Genomic DNA, 17,254 nt, shown 5'->3' on the forward strand with positions numbered 1-17,254 from the left:
ACCACATTACCTTATATAAGTGCCCACAGTCAAGATTAAGTAATCTAAGGGTGCACCACGGATTCTAAGACAAACTACTCCTGAACTTCTGAATATTGCACTATAGATACTGAATACAGATAACTTGATGTAGCTCTAGTCATATATGTATTAAGAACTTATAAAATCAACCAATAAGACATTTTAGAATCAACAGAATTTATATTTCACACTTTTTTAATATATTTTTTTACCTATATTTAACCAGGCAAGTCAGTTAAGAACAAATTCTTATTTTCAATGACGGCCTAGGAACAGTGGGTTAACTGCCTGTTCAGGGGCAAAACGACATATTTGTACCTTGTTGAACTTGCAACCTTCCGGTTACTAGTCCAATGCTCTAACCACTAGGCTACCCTGCCGCCCCCAATAATGGGTAAGTATTTGAATATTCATTATAATAAGCCACATTTGTACTATTTTTCATTTGTTTTCTTCTGTAAACTCTCTTTGAAATACATTTTCTGTCAATCATATAGAAAAGGTTCCTTATGCATTATTTCAGTACAATACCTTTGAAATCATGCATGGTTATTTCATAGAATATGGTTTACCAAGAAGGTAGTGGTGCTATTATAACAATCAGTTGTGCTTTGCAACTGTTCTCTATTGAATTTACATAGGCATATTCCTAAAGTCATGAGTGAGACATCACACAGCCACTAAAGGACCTGAAGGCAACTAATCAGTCCTAAAACTCAAACCCTCACTCTGCAAAATCAACACCAACCTGCATCAGTTCCTAGGCAAAAACGTTTTTATTTATTTTGTCATATTTGAGTTAAGGTTACAGGTCAAATAATTAAATTCAGTTCATATATTCAGTTCATATCTCATTTCCATATAGTTATGTGTATCTTAGCCTACCTTCTCTAGAGGAGTAGGATATTCTATTTTATTCAATAATTCAGATTATTAGACATTTTCAAGATGTGAATTGTAGGTCTAGGCCTAAAAATGTATGGTTTAAACTTGAATTTAAATCATTTACACAAAATGCATTGGGCGCAGATGACGTAAAATGTCGATTAAGGCAGACCCCCGCACCTCTCTGATGGAGCGGGGTTGGGTTAAATGTGGGGATGGGTTGACTTTAGTCAACAGTCGGCTTCGTTAGCCTCACTACTCAGACACTGTCTTCGAGCTATGAGTAAAACTATAATACCCAGCATTCCACTGCCGCCTGCCGGAAAAGGAAAACGCATGGATGTATGTGTTTACAATTTTTCTTAACAAGCTTAAGTTCGCAGGTGCTGTTCCTCATGAAACAAGTGTAGGCGATACCGGCAAGAGAAAATAAAAATAATGACACATTTATTATTTGCTACTACTCATTTAGTATGATATAACAGTATGTGTTTGTTTTGTACTTGTACAACAGGCGGGGTAGCCAAATAATCTGTCGCATCGTCAGGCCACCCACCCACCACCATATGCAGCAGTGATTTTTAAGAAGTGGGACAAGCGAACAGATGGCGCATCTAGGCTGCGCGCGACAGGGACACCTACAGTGTTGAAACAGTGTTGGATATGAACAAGGCAGCTAGTAAAGGCGTGTTTTATGTAGTCTACATCTATGCCATTTCTGAGTGGATTGGATAATATTACATCGCACGATTTCCTCCTGAATCGTTGCTTGAGACTGCCTACTCTACTTTGGCACGGGTATTGGAAAACACGCAGTGACGGGGCCATCGCCACCGGTAGCTATAATCAGAGAGGAAGAGGCGAAGTGAAGCGTTTGCTATAATCTCCTATTTGACGCCTCTCTCAGTTGGTAAACAATGGTTGACAACCGTTATGCCACGGCTTTGGTTATCAGCTGTGTGCTCAGCGTGCTGGCTACGGTGTACCTGTCTGTAGCGGTTGGGACGCAGCACTGGTACCAGTACACTAGTCCCCCAGTGCACGGCGAGGCCAACGTATCCGAACTGCGGTCGCTGCATGATGAATTCATGGACGGGGAATTCGATGAGAAGACCTACAGCGACACGCTCTTCCGTCTCAACGGGACCATAGGCCTCTGGTGGCGCTGCGTTTTGGTGCCATCTCATACCCACTGGTACAAGGAGTCAGGTATGTACAACCTAATCTCCTCCCATAAACTCAGTCACCACGGATTTCCTCAAAACAATTTGTTGATCCAATCCATGGTTTTATCAGGGCATGATTTATGTTTTTTTTTATTTCTCAATTTCTCCTCCGTTTCAGATCCAAAGATGGTGATGAAGTGTGTTAGCTTCACGTTAACACAGCAGTTTACCCCAAAGTACAAAGAGCCAGGGAACCACAACAGTGGAGAGGACATGCTGCGGACCTGTAAGCCTGTATTGATTTATTTAGCAAATTACAATGTATTGATCTGTTACCTCACCCAGCTTCTGTGATATGCTATGCTATGCTATGCTATGCTATGCTATGCTATGCTATGCTATGCTATGCTATGCTCAATGCCTTATGCTATGCTATGCTCAATGCCTTATGCCTTATGCTATGCTATGCATGCTCAATGCCTTGTGCCAGGGGTCACCAACTCCAGGCCTGGAAAACAATCGGGGTGTGCAAGCTTTTGTTCCAACACAATATGAACACAATTGATTCACCCGGTATCTCTCCAGAACCGGAGTTGGATCACCCTGTATCTCTCCAGAACCGGAGTTGGATCACCCTGTATCTCTCCAGAACCAGAGTTGGATCACCCTGTATCTCTCCAGAACCGGAGTTGGATCACCCTGTATCTCTCCAGAACCGGAGTTGGATCACGCTGTATCTCTCCAGAACCGGAGTTGGATCACCCTGTATCTCTCCAGAACCGGAGTTGGATCACGCTGTAGCTCTCCAGAACCGGAGTTGGATCACGCTGTAGCTCTCCAGAACCGGAGTTGGATCACGCTGTAGCTCTCCAGAACCGGAGTTGGATCACGCTGTAGCTCTCCAGAACCGGAGTTGGTTCACCCTGGCTTATGCCCACATTGTGTGATTTGCATTATGCAATGCATAAATAACTTATACCTGGCGTCTGTGATATTCAATAATAGACACAGTATGATTGTATGCACTTGGATGCTCATGCTTTTTCTATCTGAATTGTGTGTGAGAGTTTCTACTGCTTGCCTATTGAGCTCTAACTTGGATCCCTATCTGTGTGCAGACCTGTGGAGGTGCCAGTTCCTACTGCCATTAATCTCCTTAGGTCTGGTGGTGCTGGCAGGCTTGATAGGGTTCTGTGCCTGCCTCTGCCACAGTCTCACCCCCACCCTGGGCATAGGAATGCTCCACCTGCTGGCTGGTGAGAGATTTATTAAACATTGTATTGTTCTTATCATTCTCTTCTTAAGCAATAAGGCCCATGTGGGTGTGGTATATGGCCAATAAACCACGGCTAAGGGCTGTTCTTAGATACGATGCAACGCGGAGCCTTTGCCGTGGTATATTGGCCGTATACGACAAACCCAGAGGTGCGTTATTGCTATTATAAAGTGGTTACCAATGTAATTAAAGCAGTACAAATAAAAGTTTTGTCATACCAGTGGTATACGGTCTGATATACCACAGCTGTCAGCCAATCAGCATTCAGGGCTTGGACCACCCAGTTTATAATAAGTTGTACGTTTCTTCATTGTTTCCAGAAGGGCATTTCAGTGCTAGGCACCATGGCTATTGACCACAACTTTGTTCTACTATAGTGGAATAGTGAATTCTAAAGCTGTCGCATACACTAGTCCAGCTTTTCCCAAACTCGGTCCTGGGGACCACATTGTTGTGCACGTTTTGGTTTTTGCCTTTGCACAACACAGAAGATTCATATAACTGACTGTTCATCATCTATTTCTAACAGAAATTTGTTTCCTGTGGCACTAATTCCAAAAAGTTTTGGGACACTGTAAAGTCCATGGCGAATAAGAGCACCTCCTCCCAGCTGCCCACTGCACTGAGGACAGGAAACACTGTCACCACTGATAAATCTACGATTATCAATAATTTCAATAAGCATTTTTCTACGGCTGGCCATGCTTTCCACCTGACTACACCTACCCCAGCCAACATCTCAGCACTCCCTGCAGTAACTTGCTCAAGTCCCCCCCCCCGCTTCTCCTTCACCCAAATCCAGACAGCTGATGAGCTGCAAAATCTGGATCACTACAAATCAGCTGGGCTAGACTTTCTGGACCCCCTCTTTCTAAAATTATCTGCCGAAATTGTTGCAACCCCTATTACTAGCCTATTCAACTTCTCTTTCGTATCGTCTGAGATCCCCCGCCCTCCTTTCGGAAAAGCTGACCACGACTCCATTTTGTTGATCCCTGCCTACAGACAGAAACTAAAACAAGAGGCTCCCACGCTGAGGTCTGTCCAACGCTGGTCCGACCAAGCTGACTCCACACTCCAAGACTGCTTCCATCACGTGGACTGGGATATGTTTCATATTGCGTCAGATAACAATATTGACGAATACGCTGATTCGGTGTGCGAGTTCATTAGAACGTGCGTTGAAGATGTCGTTCCCATAGCAATGATTAAAACATTCCCTAATCAGAAACCGTGGATTGATGCCAGCATTCGCGTGAAACTGAAAGCGCGAACCACTGCTTTTAATCAGGACAAGGTGTCTGGTAACATGACCGAATACAAACAGTGCAACTATTCCCTCCGCAAGGCTATCAAACAAGCTAAGCGTCAGTACAGAGACAAAGTAGAATCTCAATTCAACGGCTCAGACACAAGAGGCATGTGGCAGGGTCTACAGTCAATCACGGACTACAGGAAGAAATCCAGCCCAGTCACGGACCAGGATGTCTTGCTCCCAGGCAGACTAAATAACTTTTTTGCCCGATTTGAGGACAATACAGTGCCACTGACACGGCCTGCAACGAAAACATGCGGTCTCTCCTTCACTGCAGCCGAGGTGAGTAAGACATTTAAACGTGTTAACCCTCGCAAGGCTGCAGGCCCAGACAGCATCCCCAGCCGCGCCCTCAGAGCATGCGCAGACCAGCTGGCCGGTGTGTTTACGGACATATTCAATCAATCCCTATACCAGTCTGCTGTTCCCACATGCTTCAAGAGGGCCACCATTGTTCCTGTTCCCAAGAAAGCTAAGGTAACTGAGCTAAACGACTACCGCCCCGTAGCACTCACTTCCGTCATCATGAAGTGCTTTGAGAGACTAGTCAAGGACCATATCACCTCCACCCTACCTGACACCCTAGACCCACTCCAATTTGCTTACCGCCCAAATAGGCAACAACATCTCCTCCCCGCTGATCCTCAACACTGGGGCCCCACAAGGGTGCGTTCTGAGCCCTCTCCTGTACTCCCTGTTCACCCACGACTGCGTGGCCACGCACGCCTCCAACTCAATCATCAAGTTTGCGGACGACACAACAGTCGTAGGCAACAGTCGTAGGCTTGATTACCAACAACGACGAGACGGCCTACAGGGAGGAGGTGAGGGCCCTCGGAGTGTGGTGTCAGGAAAATAACCTCACACTCAACGTCAACAAAACTAAGGAGATGATTGTGGACTTCAGGAAACAGGAGAGGGAACACCCCCCTATCCACATCGATGGAACAGTAGTGGAGAGGGTAGCAAGTTTTAAGTTCCTCGGCATACACATCACAGACAAACTGAATTGGTCCACTCACACAGACAGCATCGTGAAGAGGGCGCAGCATCAAGGACATCAACCACCGAGCCACTGCCTGTTCACCCCGCTATCATCCAGAAGGCGAGGTCAGTACAGGTGCATCAAAGCTGGGACCGAGAGACTGAAAAACAGCTTCTATCTCAAGGCCATCAGACTGTTAAACAGCCACCACTAACATTGAGTGGCTGCTGCCAACACACTGACACTGACACTGACTCAACTCCAGCCACTTTAATAATGGGAAATGATGTAAATATATCACTAGCCACTTTAAACAATGCTACCTTATATAATGTTACTTACCCTACATTATTCATCTCATATGCATACGTATATACTGTACTCTATATCATCGACTGCATCCTTATGTAATACATGTATCACTAGCCACTTTAACTATGCCACTTTGTTTACATATTCATCTCATATGTATATACTGTACTCGATACCATCTATTGCATCTTGCCTATGCCGCTCTGTACCATCACTCATTCATATATCTTTATGTACATATTCTTTTTCCCCTTACACTGTGTATAAGACAGTAGTTTTGGAATTGTTAGTTAGATTACTTGTTGGTTATTACTGCATTGTCGGAACTAGAAGCACAAGCATTTCGCTACACTCGCATTAACATCTGCTAACCATGTGTATGTGACAAATAAAATTTGATTTGAAGATTGGAAAGCTGCTCCCTCTTCTATATCCATCCTGCCCTGCCTTTCTAAAGTCTTCGAAAGCCAAGTTAACAAACAGATCACCGACCATTTCGAATCCCAGGGTACCTTCTACACTATGCAATCTGGTTTCCGAGCCGGTCATGGGTGCACCTCAGCCACGCTCAAGGTCCTAAACAATATCATAACCGCCGTCAATAAAAGACAGTACTGTGCAGCCGTCTTCATCAACCTGGCCAAAGCTTTCCACTCTATCAATCACTGCATTCTTATCGGCAGACTCAATAGCCTTGGCTTCTCAAATGACTCCCTCGCCCGGTTCACCAACTACTTCTCAGATAGAGTTCAGTGTGTTGTAGAGTTCAGGGCCTGTTGTCTGGACCTCTGGCAGTCTCTATGGGGGTGCCACAGGGTTCAATACTCGGGCCGACTCTTTTCTCTGTATATGTCAATGATGTCGCTCTTGCTGCTGGTCATTCTCTGATCCACCTTTACGCAGACGACACCATTCTGTATACTTCTGGCCCTTCTTTGGACACTGTGTTAACAAACCTCAAAACGAGCTTCAACGCCATACACCTTCCGTGGCCTCCAACTGCTTTTAAATGCAAGTAAAACTTAGTGCATGCTCTTCAACCGATTGCTGCCCGCACCCTCCCGCCCGACTAGCATCACTACTCTGGACGGTTCTGACCTAGAATATGTGGACAACTACAAATACCTAGGTGTCTGGTAAGACTGTAAATGCTCCTTCCAGACTCACATCAAGCATCTCCAATCCAAAATTAAATCTAGAATCGGTTTCCTTTTTTGCAACAAATCCTCCTTCACTCATGCTGCCAAACTTACCCTAGTAAAACTGACTCCTACCGATCCTTGACTTCAGATGTCATTTACAAAATTGAACACTCTATTAAGCAAACTGGATGTAGTCTATCACAGTGCCATCCGTTTTGTCACCAAAACCCCATATACTACTCACTACTGCGACCTGTATGCGCTCGTTGGCTGGCCATCACTACATATTCGTCGCCAAACCCACTGGCTCCAGGTCATCTATAAGTCTTTGCTAGGTAAAGCCCTGCCTTGTCTCAGCTCACTGGTCACCATAGCAACACCCACCCGTAGCATGCGCTCCAGCAGGTATATTTCACTGGTCAGCCCCAAAGCCAGCACTTCCTTTGGCCACCTTTCCTTCCAGTTCTCTGCTCCCAATGACTGGAACTAATTGCAAAAATCGCTGAAGCTGGAGTCTTATATCTCCCTCTCTAACTTTAAGCATCAGCTGTCTGAGCAGCTTACCGATCACTGAACCTGTACACAGCCAATCTGTAAATAGCACACCCAACTACCTCATCCCCAGATTATTATTTATTTCTCTTGCTATTTTGCAACCTAGTATATCTGCTTGCACATCATCATCTGCACATCCATCACTCCAGTGTTAATGCTAAGTTGTAATTATTTCACCTCTATGGCCTACCCTACTCTTCTAAATTTGCAAACACTGTACATATATTTTTCTGTAGTGTTATTGACTGTACATTTGTTTATGTGTAACTCTGTGTTGTTTTTGTGCTGCTTTGCTTTATCTTGGCCAGGTCGCAGTTGTAAATGAGAACTTGTTCTCAACCGGTTTAACCTGGTTAGATAAAAGTGGGGAAAAAACAACATGCAGCTATCCTTGAGATCATGTTTTAAGACTCACCATTAATGCAGCAATGGTTGAAGGAAAAAGTCATCCTTGATTTCTTTTAGAAATATACAACAATTGCATATACCTGACCCCCCTCTTCCTCCTGCTCTCCCTGAAGGGCTGTGTACTCTAGCCACAGTGTGCTGTTACCTGGCAGGGATGGATCTCCTCCACAGGGTCTCTGTGCTGCCAGACAAGGTGGACGGCTCCCTGGGCTGGTCCCTCTACCTGGCCCTCATCTCGTCCCCACTGCACATGATGGCTGCCGCTCTCCTGGTGTGGGCGGCACGCAGCCACAGTCAGAACTACTACCGCATGACTGCCTACAGGGTAGCATAGAGACCAGGCCTGCTGGTGCCTGACTATCTGTTTTTATATAGGCACATTTCCAAATCAAAACCATAATTCCAACCACATGATACTTGTTAATATTGAAATAACTGAATTAGAATATATGAAAATGCTAATCTTTGCCCTCTGATAGGCTACTGGGATTTTCACCCTATTGCTTTTCACACAGTTGCTTATCCAATCATTTCAGATCTATTAAAGTGCCTAGTGTAAGGGTGAGGGAGTTGAAATTGGGAAACAGTGTGACCCAGAACAAAATGTACCATTGGTTAGACCAACAAGCATATAATTGTTTATAATAGACTTTCCAAACCGTAACCAGCCACAGTCAGAGATGCTTCCATTCGACTTTCATATGTACTAGCAAGAAATATTATTGGCCCATGTTTGGAAAATCAAACCGTTCTGAAGGAAATATGTTTATGGTGATTCAAGTTTAGTCCAAACATTTGATTACAGTACCAGTCAAAAGTTTGGTCACACCGACTCATTCCAGGGTTTTCTTATTCTACATTGTAGAAAAATAATGAAGACATCAAAACTATCAAATAACATGGAATCATGTAGTAACCAAAAAAGTGTTGAAACAAATCAAAATATATTTTCAATTTTAGATTCTCAAAAGTAGCCACCCTTTGCCTTGATGACACCTTTGCACACTCTTGGCATTCTCTCAACCAGCTTCACCTGGAATGCTTTTTAAACAGTCTTGAAGGAGTTCCCGCATATGCTGAGCACTTGTTGGGTGCTTTTCCTTCACTCTGCAGTCCAACTCATCCCAAACCATCTCAATTGGTTTGAGGTCAGGTGATTGTGGAGGTCAGGTCATCTGACGCAGCACTCCATCACACTCCTTCTTGGTCAAATAGCCCTTACACAGCCTGGAGGTTGTGTTGGGTCATTGTCCTGTTGAAAAACTAATTAGAGTCCTACTAAGCTCAAACCAGATGGGATGGCGTATCACGTCATAATGCTGTGGTAGCCATGCTGGTTAAGTGTGCCTTGCATTCTAAATTAATCACAGTGTCACCAGCAAAGCACCACCATACCTCCTCCTACATGCTTCACGGTGGGAACCACACATGCAGAGATCATCCGTTGACCTACTCTGCGTCTCACAAAGACATGGCGCTTGGAACCAAAAACATTTGGACTCATCAGACCAAAGGACCAGATTTCCACCGGTCTAATGTCCATTGCTCGTGTTTCTTGGCCCAAGCAAGTCTCTTCTTATTATTGGTGTCCTTTAGTAGTGGTTTCTTTGCAGCAATTCAACCATGAAAGCTTGATCCACATGGTCTCCTCTGTACAGTTGATGTATCTGTAACTTGAACTCTGTAAAGCATTTATTTGGGCTGCAATTTCTGAGGCTGGTTACTCTAATGAACTTATTCTCCACAGCAGAGGTAACTCTGGGTCTTCCTTTCCTGTGGTGGTCCTCATGAGAGCCAGGTTCATCATAGCGCTTGATGGTTTTTGGTTTTCGGATTTACTGACCCTCATATCTTAAAGTAATGATGGACTGTCAAAAATCAAATCAAATGTATTTATATAGCCCTTTGTACATCAGCTGATATCTCAAAGTGCTGTACAGAAACCCAGCCTAAAACCCCAAACAGCAAGCAATGCAGGTGTAGAAGCACGGTGGCTAGGAAAAACTCCCTAGAAAGGACAAAACCTAGGAAGAAACCTAGAGAGGAACCAGGCTATGTGGGGTGGCCAGTCCTCTTCTGGCTGTGCCGGGTGGAGATTATAACATAACATGGCCAAGATGTTCAAATGTTCATAAATGACCAGCGTGGTCCAATAATAATAAGGCAGAACAGTTGAACTGGAGCAGCAGCACGGCCAGGTGGACTGGGGACAGCAAGGAGTCGTCATGTCAGGTAGTCCTGAGGCATGGTTCTAGGGCTCAGGTCCTCCGAGAGAGAGAGAGAAAGAGAGAATTAGAGAGAGCACACTTAAATTCACACAGGACACCGAATAGGACAGGAGAAGTACTCCAGATAAAACAAACTGACCCTAGCCCCCCGACACATAAACTACTGCAGCATAAATACTGGAGGCTGAGACAGGAGGGGTCAGGAGACACTGTGGCCCCATCCGAGGACACCTTCGGACAGGGCCAAACAGGAAGGATATAACCCTACCCACTTTGCCAAAGCACAGCCTCCACACCACTAGAGGGATATCTTCAACCACCAACTTACCAACTTTTCTCTTAGCTTTTTTGAGCTGTTCTTTCCATAATATGGACTTGATCTTTTACCACATAGGGCTGTCTTCTGTATACCACCCCTACCTTGTCACAACTGATTGGCTCAAACACATTAAGAACAGAAATTCCTCAAATAAACTTTTTAAGGCACACCTGTTAATTGAAATGCATTCCAGGTGACTACCTCATGATGCTGGTTGAGAGAATGTAAAGAGTGTGCAAAGCTGTCATCAAGGCAAAGGGTAGCTGCTTTGAAGAATATCAAATATGTTTTGATTTGTTCAACACTTTTTTGGTTACTACATGATTCCATATGTGTTATTTCATAGTTTTGATGTCTGCACTATTATTCTACAATGTAGAAAAATAGTAAAAATAAATAAAAACCCTTGAATGAGTCGGTGTGTCCGAACTTTTGACTGGTACTGTATTTCAAATTGTATTTTGACCTTAGAAGAACCAGGACAAATGGAAAAATATAAGCTACAAATATTTCCTTTTGAGTGACAATCTATAGAAAGATACATATTGTTTGTAGTGGTTGTGGTTGGATATGTTGTATGTAATTTGTTGATTTTTAAGAGATTTGTTTTGTTTAGTCTTATCAGTATTATTTTGATTGATTTGTAAGATTCTGCAGAACTTCGTAGGAATGTATTACCCCCACAGTACAGCAAGGTTAATAGTGGACAATGTCACTTTGTTACGAAGGTTCTGGTTTGTACACATGACGTTACATTCCGTTGTAGACTATTGCTCACTATTGACTAGATGTGGTTACTTTGATTTATGTTGCATTTTACATAGTGTTACTTTTTTTTTGTTATTTATGTTTTTTTTGGTTTACTTAATTTATTCATTTTTATATTTTTTATTATTAATAATCTCAAAGAAATGCGAAGATTAAACTGTGAACTGTTAATACTAATTATGTCAAGAATGTATTTAATGTGGTCGTGTGAAAAACGTTAATGATCCTTTTTCTTCGAATACTACTTATTTTTGGATCCTATTTTTAAATGCTTTGCAACGAAGGCATTATTCGTAGGCCTGGGTATTTAATCTATATTTAGTCTACAATGTACAATTAACTGTTCGCAAGTGAAGATTAATGTCTGACAAATACCTTGATCAACCCTTGACCGTCAAGAAGAATAGAGTAGTTGGAAACATGTTAATTTAAATTGTGTGTCCATAAGGTCTGCATGTATACATGTAAACATGATATGACAGCAGTCAAATGTTTCATGAAAAGGTATGCGTTATGAAAGGTAAGATTTATGAAAGAATGTGGACTTAAAGTAGCTGATGAGTTCAAAATGATGTCGATTCTTTTTTTTTCTTTTTTCAATATTTAAAACAAATGGTTCTAACCATATTTTCTGCCTCAAATGTAGTTCATATGGCACATTATATGGTATGTTTGTGCTTCAGTAAATCTATTGTGAATGTATTTTATCTCCCAAGAGATATCCTGGAGTAGCGAGCAAGTGTGGAAAATGTTGAATTGTGAGCTGATGATGTCATACTAAGTTAGTGTGTGTGCGTGTGTATTGAAGCGTTTTATCAGCAAATGCTGTCGTTTCAGTAAAGGATTTTATTTTTACACTTTTGAAGTTCATAACATTTGAACAATGTGTCTCACTTGACAACCTTATTCCTGAGGTGTGTTTTGAATCTACTGTTCATATCAAGAACTTGAAATTAGCTCTGATTTGTATTGTCCATTTAGTAGTTAGTCACTCTCCTCTCCATATTCCATTAGCTTCTGATAGCCTTCGTCCATCTCCTCTTCCTCCTCAATTTCTTCCTCTTTCTTCTGGCGCACTTTTCCACTTTCCCTGTTCTATTTCACTCTCCAACCAGATGGACGTTATCCCCACACTTCTCTGTCTTGCCAGGGAGAGAGCTATGCCCTTCTCATAGTACGCACATTCATTAATGAAGAATGGATAGAGAGGCTCAGTCCCTTGGTACTTTCGTGTCTTTCCGGAGGAAATCTGGAACAAAAGGTCAAGTTAAACAATTTAAAGGCAATGCTACCAAATTCTAATTCTGTGTATGTAAACTTCTGACCCACTGGGAATGTGATGAAAGAAATAAAAGCTGAAAAAATCATTCTCTCTACTATTATTCTGACATTTCAGGTTCTTAAAATAAAGTGGGGATCCTAACTGACCTAAAACAAGGAATTTTTACTAGGATTAAATGTCAGGAATTGTGAAAAACTGGGTTTAAATGCATTTGGCTAAGGTGTATGTAAACTTCCGACTTCAACTAGCTCCAACAGTGCAGTAATACCTAACAATACAAGACGATACACACAAATCCCCCTTAAGAAATACCAGAACGAGCTATCACAACATCGACATACAGAGAGATGCCACCAGACCACTAAGGCTGTTTGACCACCATGGCAGTAAAGAAGGCCACCTCCTTATTTACTCACCAAAGCCGTCCTTGCCTACAGACTCGAGAGAGAGAGAGAGAGAGAGAGAGAGAGAGAGAGAGAGAGCGAGAGAGAGAGGGAGAGCTAGAGAGGGAGAGCGAGAACGAGAGAGGGAGAGAGAATACTCTTCCTTGAGGGTCGAAGTGAATGACCCTCACAGGTATGTAAGACATCTTTTTTTCCCTCTGAAAAAAAAACCCAACGTGTCAATCCCAACAGTGGTAAGCCTGACAGAAATCACCTCAGCATTACAATGTGGGTCATAGGAATCTCAGATCTTATTTCTACTGTGATTGTGTGTATCAACAAAATATATCTGGTTCAAAGCACAATGAAGGCTACTATCCAAATTGTTGGAGACAGAGTTAAGGGCCAACCTCATGTTCTACCCTACTGAGTTAAAATATCAAAGGTTGTACTATCCCTCGTCACCTTTCCTTTATCCATATTTTAGAATAGGATATAACTATCCCCTCTTTTCAATCAGCGCATATCTACTCCAATGAGAAAATTTATTACAAACGATTTGACTCCATCTCCTCTTTGAGTATCTGTTGAGGATCATTTGCTCTGATACCCTGCAGGTATCTGTAGATGTGAAGAAAGATCCAATCGCAGTCCGAGTAGGCGATGAGGCACAGGCCCATGTTAGCGGTAGTGTTGTGGAGGTCAAACACCAGGTCCATTGACTCTGGACTGCCTTTAGGACTTAGCAAGGAGTTCAGCTCCTGGGACCTCATAGGGGATTTTGTCTGTCACAGGGCCACTAAGAGGGAGAGAAGCAGGATGAATCAGGGCCTAGCCTTTTGGGGCCCCAATGCAAAATGTGGTTGGCGGGCCCCTCACCTCGCAGCAAAACATAATTTTCGATGTTGATACCATTCCATTGACTCCCTTCCAGCCATTATTATGAGCTGTCCTCCCCTCAGCAGCCTCCACTGGTGTAGTTATATGTCTATCATATTGAGGTATCTAGCAATAATTTACACCTGATCAATCAAATGGATAGGTGTAAGCAATTATGGTAATTCCAATTGCCCTTAACTAGTTAACTAGGTGTCTTCGCTAGACAGACACAGAGAGAGTGCTCTGAGTCGGAGGGGGACCAGCTATACCATTTTAAAGTGTTGAAAAGTACATATCTCCCATTTATAACACTGCCCTAATCCATCCAATGTTCTCCCAGTAAAGTGTAACCTGTGTGTTTGCTTGTTTACGTCTCTGTTTCCTACCCTGTTCCCTTTAACTCTGCTCCTGTTCTCCAGAACCTAGGGGTTCTGCCCAACACCCAGACGTGGATGCACCTGCTGTCCTCCATTACCTGTTCTCCAGGACCTAGGGGTTCTGCCCAACACCCAGACGTGGATCCACCTGATGTCCTCCATTACCTGTTCTCCAGAACCTAGTGGTTCTGCCCAAAACCCAGACGTGGATCCACCTGATGTCCTCCATTACCTGTTCTCCAGGACCTAGGGGTTCTGTCCACCACCCAGACGTGGATCTACCTGATGTCCTCAATTACCTGTTCCCCAGGACCTAGTGGTTCTGCCCAACACCCAGACGTGGATCCACTTGATGCCCTCAATTACCAACCACCCCCCAATTTTCATTGCATCATCTACAGCTGCTGTTATTGTCATGTTGTCATTTTCTGTTCTAAGAACGTTTTCTTGATCTATCATACTGTGCACATGATATGTGAGATTAACTAAAACACTAGCACTGCAAACACTCAAAACAAAGCGGTGCCTGGACTTTGCAGTCTCCCTCTTCAACTGTGTGGGAGGTAGCCTAGTGGTTAGAGCATTGGATTAGTAACCGAAAGGTTGAAAGATTAAATCCCCGAGCTGATAAGGTAAAACAAATCTGTCTTTTTGCCCCTGAACAAGGCATTTAATTCACTTTTTCTGGGCTGTCATTGAAAATAAGAATTTGTTCTTAACTGACTTGCCAAGTTAAATAAAAAAGTGCCCATTCTGAGACTGGCTGCCTGTTGAGAGCAAGTGCCAAGCAGAATCATCACTCACCCACCTCCACTATATTCCACACACCAGAATTAGTATTTTAGTCTATGATTGCCATGTGAGTGATGAAAATAAATTAATGACATAACACTACCAAACAATATAAAAGTTTATGCATGAAAATGTGCCTTGTTTGAATAGCGATGATGAAAATAACGTAATTTAAGCTGTAATGACCTCCAAAATTCTTATCATTAGGTCATCACACCGTTGATATAGCAACAGACGCTAATAGTTTATTGAATCACATTGTGACTCAGAGGGGGACACCTTTTGGCCGGGGGATATTATTTGGCATGACTGGCCCTCTGGAGGTCAGGGCCTTTGTTATTTTCAGTCATGATTACTACAAGTTTAGATTGCTGGCAAGACTAACTACCAATCTAAAATTTTGAAGATGACTAATTGAGTGACTGACATAAGAAAGTGAAAAACTGCTGAGGAACAACCGATTTTTGAAATTGCACCTGGTGTATTCAGACCTGAGGGTCAGAGTTGTCAGACCTGAGGGTCAGGGTCATCAAGGGTCAGGGTCGTCAGACCTGAGGGTCAGGGTCATCAGACCTGAGGGTCAGGGTCATCAAGGGTCAGGGTCGTCAGACCTGAGGGTCAGGGTCATCAGACCTGAGGGTCAGGGTCATCAAGGGTCAGGGTCGTCAAGGGTTAGGGTCGTCAAGGGTCAGGGTTGTCAGACCTGAGGTTTGTGCTGGTGAAACAGAGGTTCAGATCTGTCTCCATGTATCTCTGACATTGCTGAACGGAGCGCGGGTTGTACATCACGGTCACCACAGACACATGATCGTCCTCCTCAACCTTCGTCTTCCTCTTCGGCCGCTGTCTCACCAGGTGCACTCCTGACAGCTCGTTTGCAAGGCTACCACCACACACTGCAACGCGGGACACAGTCAGCAACGCCAACTCCCTTCCTTCCGTCTAAAGGATGGCAGAATTACATTATAACAAATGACTTAAAATATCATTTTAACAGCATCAACCACACTTAGAAATGTCACATGTACTATCAGTATCCTGTTTCTTGATACTGTAGCTCACTAGCTTGGTGTTACAGTTACAGACTAGTGCAAATATATTCGGCTGCCTTGTACCCACACCCCACAGTGAATTCTAGTTCTGTCATTCCCGCCTGTTAGTTGTTCTCCAGTGGGAGGTATCAAAGACAACAGCTTGGTGATGTAGCAGGTAAACAATACCAACAAACACTATAGCGGCAGAAATCCATAAGAAATCATGGGTTCAAAATCTTACCTTGGCTTCCTTTCCTGTCCTGCGGCAAGGTGTTGGGCCAACTACTCTCACCGTGAATGTTTAACCTTTGAACTTTCCCTATAATTAAATCCCCAAACACACCCTCACTGAATGGTTTGAAATTAAGTGAATGTCTGGAAGGGCTGAATCTTGATTGAGATTTACAGATATTGAAACCTTACATAATACGTAAACCGGTGTGTAGATCCGTCCTTCACAAAGATACATTTAACTATTCTTTTTTTTAAAGGATTTCACACTTCTTACCCTTGCTGTTATTTTTCCCTTCCCTCTCTCCTGTGGTTCACCACTCCCACCCTCTCTCTGGCTGTCATGCAGTTTCACTGATTCAGCACTCATCCCTCCCTCTCTCACTCTCCCTATCAATGGTAATGTACAGACTGCGCCGGCCTGTATTATGTTGTGAAATAAATTAATTAAAAATCCTACTATGTGATTTATTGGATTTTTTTCCCTCATTTTGTCTGTTATAGTTGAAGTGTACCTATGATGAAAATTACAGGCCTCTCTCATCTTTTTAAGTGGCAGAACTTGCACAATTGGTGGCTGACTAAATACTTTTTTGCCCCATTGTATATTCTCACCCATCTACACACAATACCCCATAATGACACAGTGAAAACATGTTATTTAATTTTTGGGGCAAATTTGGAGAAATTTGAATATAGAAATAACTAATTTAGATAAGCATTCTCACCCCTGAATCCATACATGTTAGAATCACCTTTGTCCAGCATTCTGGGTAAGTCTCTTAAAGCTTTGCACACCTGGATATTACAATATTTGCACATTATTCTTTAAAAAATTCTAGATTGACGTTTTCAAGTCTTGCCATAGATTGTCAAGACGGTTTAAACAGTGAGGT

General features: G+C 43.0%; 1 protein-coding gene and 1 pseudogene across 2 annotated transcripts; one reads left to right on the forward strand and one right to left on the reverse strand.

Moving 5' to 3' along the window:
- The first annotated feature begins 370 nt into the window (after positions 1-370).
- Positions 371-8,963, forward strand: cldnd1a (claudin domain containing 1a). 2 transcript variants are annotated; one of them, XM_024373891.2, is made up of 5 exons: positions 371-415; positions 1,421-2,115; positions 2,251-2,358; positions 3,191-3,328; positions 8,179-8,963. In XM_024373891.2, exons 2-5 carry the CDS (start codon positions 1,824-1,826, stop codon positions 8,397-8,399), a joined length of 759 nt encoding a protein of 252 aa, XP_024229659.1. In that variant the 5' UTR covers positions 371-415; positions 1,421-1,823; the 3' UTR covers positions 8,400-8,963. The 2 variants fall into 2 exon arrangements, with proteins under 2 accessions (XP_024229659.1, XP_024229658.1); XM_024373890.2 differs by lacking the exon at positions 371-415 and having other exon boundaries at positions 477-2,115.
- A 4,630-nt stretch (positions 8,964-13,593) lies between these two features.
- LOC112214911 lies at positions 13,594-16,240 on the reverse strand (annotated as a pseudogene).
- Between the last annotated feature and the right edge of the window lie 1,014 nt (positions 16,241-17,254).

The sequence above is a fragment of the Oncorhynchus tshawytscha genome, linkage group LG15 (genome assembly GCF_018296145.1).
Source record: "Oncorhynchus tshawytscha isolate Ot180627B linkage group LG15, Otsh_v2.0, whole genome shotgun sequence".
Lineage (NCBI taxonomy): Eukaryota > Metazoa > Chordata > Actinopteri > Salmoniformes > Salmonidae > Oncorhynchus > Oncorhynchus tshawytscha.